Source organism: Silene latifolia, chromosome 4 (genome assembly GCF_048544455.1).
Source record: "Silene latifolia isolate original U9 population chromosome 4, ASM4854445v1, whole genome shotgun sequence".
Taxonomy (NCBI): domain Eukaryota; kingdom Viridiplantae; phylum Streptophyta; class Magnoliopsida; order Caryophyllales; family Caryophyllaceae; genus Silene; species Silene latifolia.
This window is the reverse complement of record NC_133529.1, coordinates 107,974,921-107,981,208: the sequence shown is the minus strand read 5'-3', so window position 1 is coordinate 107,981,208 and position 6,288 is coordinate 107,974,921. Positions and strand designations below refer to the sequence as shown.

The 6,288-nt window shown below is 38.5% G+C and overlaps 2 protein-coding genes across 2 annotated transcripts; both read right to left on the bottom strand.

The window, feature by feature from the left end:
• Positions 1 to 270: 270 nt before the first annotated feature.
• On the bottom strand, positions 271 to 699 carry LOC141651894 (uncharacterized). Its single transcript, XM_074459586.1, has one exon. It carries the CDS (start codon positions 697 to 699, stop codon positions 271 to 273), a length of 429 nt encoding a protein of 142 aa, XP_074315687.1.
• Positions 700 to 2,037: 1,338 nt separating this feature from the next.
• LOC141651893 (uncharacterized) lies at positions 2,038 to 4,403 on the bottom strand. Its single transcript, XM_074459585.1, has 4 exons — positions 3,683 to 4,403; positions 3,151 to 3,332; positions 2,991 to 3,090; positions 2,038 to 2,693 (listed from the first exon to the last, which is right to left on the bottom strand). Exons 1-4 carry the CDS (start codon positions 4,401 to 4,403, stop codon positions 2,038 to 2,040), a joined length of 1,659 nt encoding a protein of 552 aa, XP_074315686.1.
• Positions 4,404 to 6,288: the final 1,885 nt, after the last annotated feature.

Below are 6,288 nucleotides of genomic sequence, written 5' to 3'. Positions count from 1 at the left end.
ATATATATATATATATATATATATATATATATATATATATATATATATATATATATATATGCAATCGTCACCATACATGGATACAAATGAGCCAAACACGGCCCAATTATCCGGACCGCCTAGGCTGAAAAGGTAAGCCCAATTCATAGCCCAACCGACAACAAAAACAAATTGGAAACAAAAACAGAAAAACCCCAAATTCAGATAACCCTAGAAATGATATCATCGTCTTCATCAATCACAGAGAGAGTCATCTTCTTCCTTTCGTCATTAGGATGCACCTTCATCTCCAGCCATAATTTTCCTAACATATTCACCACCATCTCCATTTCCTTTGATCAGAGTGAAGAAACGGATCTTCAAGTCCTGAATGAGCTGTTGCACAAGCTTGGACGGTCTCAACACGCATTCATCAATTCTGCAGGAGTTTATTTGCTGCCAAATAAGGTAAATACATGCATTAATCACAGCATTCATTACTCCTTTATCTTCCTTAGTCCCTCTTTTACTCAACCTCCACCCCATAATGTTAGTCTGCGGGATCTTGATTCCAGTACGAGCCCGTACCAGAGCAAGGACCTCCCTACTATATCTACAGGCGAAAAACAAATGTTCAAGAGTCTCCTGATCCTGACCACAGAGGAAGCAGGTATCATCGTCCCTGATCCCTAATCTGAGTAGCTTAGCATTTGTGTTCATATTCCCGTGTTGATAATCCACACCAGAAAACTATGCTTTGGGATTGACCATTTATTCCAGACTAAGGCACTCCATTGGACTTTGTCTCCTTTCTCTCTTAACCATTCATAACCCTTGGCTATGGTGTATTCACGTCCTATATGCCCAGACCAAAGTTGTTGTTAGAGTGCTTCCTCAAAGATGTCTCTGATTTGGCACACTTTCCTCCAGTACCAGCTAGTGTAGGCATGAGGCTTATAAGTATGCCAATTCTGCCCCCTTAGATAGATATGAGTTATCCACCTAACCCACAAATGATCAGACTTCAAGGCAATCCACCACACTAACTTACCCACAGCAGCTTTATTCCACAAGACATCATCTTTCAATCCCAACCCCCCTTCCTGCTTAGGCTTGCACACTTTCTTCCAGAAAACCAAAGGGGCCCTTAGAAAATCTACTCCTCCATCCCATAGAAAATTCCTGCATATACTTTCTATTCTAGAGATGACAACACTGGGTAGGATGAACATAGTGGCCCAGTAGTTATGGAGAGTTTTAAGGACAGATTTGATAAGGACCAGTCTGCCAGCATAGGATAGCTTCCTAGTCCCTAACCCTTTAATTCTATTAACCACTTTGTCTATAAGAGGTTTGCAGTCAGTGGCATTGAGTCTAGTAGTTTTAATGGGGAGCCCTAGATACCTGAAGGGTAAGGTGCCCTCAACTAGCCCTGATATCTGTTTGATATCATTTTTAACACCATCTGCTACACCATTGAAGTATACATTAGACTTCCCACTGCTCATCCTTAGACCTGAAGTATTGGAGAACGTAGAGAAAGTTCTAAGAATAAGCATCATAGAGGGCACATCCCCTTTGCAGAAAAGAAGAAGGTCATCTGCAAACATTAAATGGGTCAAATTTCGGGTTTTACACAGGGGGTGGTGTTTGAATTCAGGAACCTTTGTTGTGTGAGCCAGCAACCTAGTTAAATATTCCATGCAAACTGTGAACAATAAAGGAGACAGGGGATCCCCCTGTCTCAAGCCGCTACACCCATGAAAAAAACCAAAGATATTACCATTGAGATTAAGAGAGTATGAGGCAGATGTAACACATTGCATGATCCAGTGTCTGAATTGGGCAGGGATTTTTAAGGCTTTGAGCATTTGTCTCAGAAATTCCCACTCAATAGTATCATAGGCTTTTTGTAAATCCATCTTAATTAAGCACCTAGGAGAAACAGATCTCCTCTCATAAAGCTTAATAATGTCTTGACAAATTAAAATATTCTCCATGATGCTTCTTCCTTTGACAAAACCACCCCGATTAGGAGAAATTAGATCGTGCAAAACACTAGCTAGCTTTGTTGCAGAGGATTTTTGAGATGCATTTGTAAATAACATTGCAACAAGCTATTGGCCTATACTGCAAAACAGAAGTAGGCCTCTCAGTCTTAAGGATGAGGGTAATAAGGGTAGTATTTAGCTGCTTGAGCATTCTGCCAGAGATAAAGAAGTCCTTGATTGCTTGAGTTACCTCAACCCCAATAGTCTCCCAGGAATCGTTGAAAAATCTACTAGAATATCCATCTGGGCCAGGTGCTTTATCATCAGGTATATGGAAAATGATGTCCTTGATCTCCTCAGAAGACACATGAGCCATTAGGATTTGTATATGTTGCTCAGTACAAGTTCTTCCTTTCCTGACAATAGCTTTCCTAACTTCTCTAGTATCATTTTTTGAGCCCAGTAGCATCTGATAATAGTTCAAAAAAGCCTGCTGAATCCCTTCCTGATCTGAATGAAGGTTATTCTTATGATCCAAAATTTGATGAACAAAATTTTTATTTCTTCTTGACTTTATCAGACCATGAAAGTAAGCTGTATTTAAATCCCCTTCAGAGAGCCAATGAGCCTTTGCTTTTTGCCTGAGGAATGCCACTTTTGCCTCCTGAAATTCCTGAGCTATCTTACTCACCTCTAACTCTTGTTGGATAAGAGCTGAATTACCTGGTTATAGCACAAGTTGTTGTTGAATATGATGCAACCTAGTCAAAGTAAGATCAGCTTTGTTTTCAATATCAGAGAAATAAGTTCTATTCAGCTGCTTTAACTCAGTTTTCAAAAGCTTCAACTTTCTGACCACTCTATACATAATAGTCCCATAGATATGTTGATTCCAAGTATCATGCACAATTTCATGAAACTTAGGAGATGAACTCCACATATTGAAGTACTTGAATGGCCGGTTACATTTCTGATCATTAGTACCAGACTTAACAATACAAGGATTGTGATCAAAAGTACCTTCAGGGAGAAAGTTGGCATAAAAACCAGGGAAGGCATCTAACCACTCTTGATTAACAAAAAACCTGTCCAACCTGCTATAAATTCTGGTTTCAGGGGGCTGCTTGTTATTCCAAGTAAAAAAGGCTCATGAAGCTTGAATATCCATTACTTGACATACATCAAGGCAATTCTGAAAAGGTTCAGCAGCAGCAACATTAAAATCACCTCCTAATCTCTCATTAGGTTGTAGCACACAGTTGAAATCACCCCCAATGGCCCAAGATCCTTGCTGTTTATTGGAAATATCTTGTAATTTCAACCATAAATTCTCTCTTTCCTGAATCCCATTAAAAGCATAAACTACAGTGAAGTAAAAATGCTGCAGAGTGACTTTATTCATCTACCTTATATGAATGAATTGTGCATCATACTCCAACAAATGAATCTCAAAATAAGTTGGGTTCCAAAGAACCCACACCCTGCCTCCTTTATGATATGCATTATTTGTTGTTACACTCCAGTCCTTGAATATATTATTCAAGGATTTATTCAAATTTCTAGACTTGATTTTAGTTTCCAGTAAGCCAAAAAGGCCCACATTATTTGCTATTAAGAAATTATTTACAACCCTTTGCTTCCCCTCCCTATTCATCCCCCTCACATTCCAAAACCCAATATTCATCAGGGAACATGGTTGGGAATAACATTACCATTGATACCAATGCCTGACTTGGGAGACTTTGATCCACTGAGAACTTCCATATAAGAAGGGGATACATGTATGGCCCTGGAGGCTTCAGTAGGCTTGAGTCTAACAGGAGATAAAGATCCTTTATTGTCTCCTGTCAGTCCTACCTCTGGCGTTTTTTCTATTTCTTCATCCACTGTAACTTTATATATTTTTGTAGGAGTTTCAGGATCAGGAGTTTGAGTAACAACCAAGGGTACTGCCTGAACTACCTGGGATGCTTTCTTCACAAGCCTCCACTCCTTTCTTACAGGTTTGTGTGATACACTCTTCCTTCCTTTCCTGCACTGACCTTTATCATGGCCTAACTGATTACAATTAGTACAAACAATAGGCTTCCATTCATACTCAACCTTAACTGTAACCATTTTATTCTTCTCATCCATAAACCTGACTGAAGATGGGAACTTTTGACCCAATTGTAACTCCACCATAACCCTGGCAAAACCAAGTCTAGTCTTCAATTCAGTTGGTGTATCACTCTTAACATATTTTCCAATCAGGCTAGCTATCTTAGGAAGACCTTTACCCCAAAACTTAAGTGGTAAATCTTGAAATCTAATCCAAGCAGGAACATTTTTAACATCTTCCTTAGTTAATTCTATGTCTAGTACCCATGGTTTGATGACCATAGGCTTATTATCAAACAAAAAGTAACCACTATTGAGTACCTTTTGTTTCATCTCCTCTGTTTTGAAATGAGCAAGAAAGACTCCATTAGGTAAAAAAAAATCTTATCTAATGTGTATGACTTCCATATTCTTTACAGGAATCCTTCAAGAATCTGCCAAGGAGGGTTTGCCCCGACTATGAAGCCATAGACTGCCTTCTGCCAGTAATCTAATTCCTCATGGACATCATCCTCTGATAGATGAAGCATGTCATTGGGATCATCTTCTATGACTTGCAGAATCTTCTTCCCATGTCGCTGAAACCATGCCCCCTCAGAGATATCATCCCTATCAGAATCAGATTCATCAATATCTTCAACAAGCACATCATCCAAAGGCATCTCAGGAATGCCTGCAACTTCCAGGATAGTTTTGGTCTTAGAACTTTCTTCATCATTCGGCCCTTTCATAATTTTTTGTTTCAATTCTCTAATTGTAATTGAACCTTGTATTTTAGAACTTGATCTACGATGTTTGTTATTGATTAAACGTGAAGATTTCCTTGTCATTGATCAAGAAACTCTCGAAATTTACCTTAACCTAGAGAAGACGGCTTTCTCTCTCTATCTCTAGGTCAAACATCGTTATCATGTTTTGCTTTGTTAATATGATTGACAACCTTGTTAACATGTTAAACTTGATAATGAGTGAGTAGTTTCCTTAACTAGGGTTAATGGGTAATTAGGGGAAACCAACATGGGGGATGATTCATGCTTAATTTAATATGTTTTCATAATTTATTTGCTTGCTTGTTGTGATCTCAACTTATGCACATGTTATGTTTGATGAAATGCGAGCCTATGAATCCTTGCATTTTTTACCCATCACTTACCTTTTCAATGAGACTTGTAAGACATAAACCAACTCGAGTCTCATTAGACCATACATATATAGTTGAGTAGGGAGGATTAAGTCGACTTGTAGGTGTTGTACAATCTAATCGATTCGGCTCCGGGACCCAAACCTTCCTAGGATTGTAAGATATAAACCAACTCGATCCTATCACAACAATAATTGCTTGCTTATAATTTGAGAATATGTTTGTATGATCAATTCCCATGCATCCCCTATGAACCCATGACACCCTAGTGCTTTTAATCAATTATTTACACTCTATTTTAATCATCTTGCTTGTTTACTTTTATTGCTATTTAGTTTAGTGATCTTCTTATCTCAACCCAAATTGTGACACCCCTAGACACCGCTGGTTACAATCGAAAATCCTACATCAATACCCGTCCCTTGGGATCCGACCTTTACTTGCCTCTTTACTAATAGTAGAGTTGTTTGTGAAGTTATAAATATTGTTTTGGTCTAGGTGCTCCTAACGACAAGTAACCGAAAATTAAGCTCCAAGTGAGTCCGACCACATGTGTATAATAAAACCCATTAAAGCCATATATTATACAATAGGATTATTTTATGGGAATAATCCATCCTATGGGTGCCCTGCAAATAACACTCTATCCTATCAATAATTCCAATTAAATTCATCATATCCCCCTTTTTTCCCAGAACAAAATTACCCAATTTTTTGACCGGTTACATTAGGTCATCACCACTCACTTCCTCCTTTTTATAACCAATCTTCTTCTTCTTCTCCATTTCCACATTCTCCTTCACCATCATCACAACTCCCATTCGCCCATCACCGCCACTCAACAACCGCCAAAATCACCACCGTCAAAACCACCGCCACACCTCCGCTGAACTCCGACGAGTTGCCGGAGAGCAGAGAGCAACAATTTTTTTAAAATATTATGTGAACAAATTAAAATTTTGATTTGCTTTGGAATTTTGGGCTTAATTTGGTTCGAATTTGATGCAAGTTGAGCTTGTGTTAGTGAATTGAATAGGGTGATTTAGGAATTGATCTAATGAAGTTTGAAGTGATTTT

What these genes read in the sequence shown, in the direction of transcription:
- LOC141651893 (XM_074459585.1), bottom strand. Translation starts at nt 4,403, where the DNA reads ATGAAACAAAAGGTACTCAATAGTGGTTACTTTTTGTTTGATAATAAG. An exon ending in GTCAGGCATTGGTATCAATG is followed by an intron (nt 3,333 to 3,682) that starts GTAATGTTATTC and finishes ACTTCACTGTAG; the next exon opens with TTTATGCTTTTAATGGGATT. An exon ending in CTTTTCAGAATTGCCTTGAT is followed by an intron (nt 3,091 to 3,150) that starts GTATGTCAAGTA and finishes AATAACAAGCAG; the next exon opens with CCCCCTGAAACCAGAATTTA.
- LOC141651894 (XM_074459586.1), bottom strand. Translation starts at nt 699, where the DNA reads ATGAACACAAATGCTAAGCTACTCAGATTAGGGATCAGGGACGATGAT.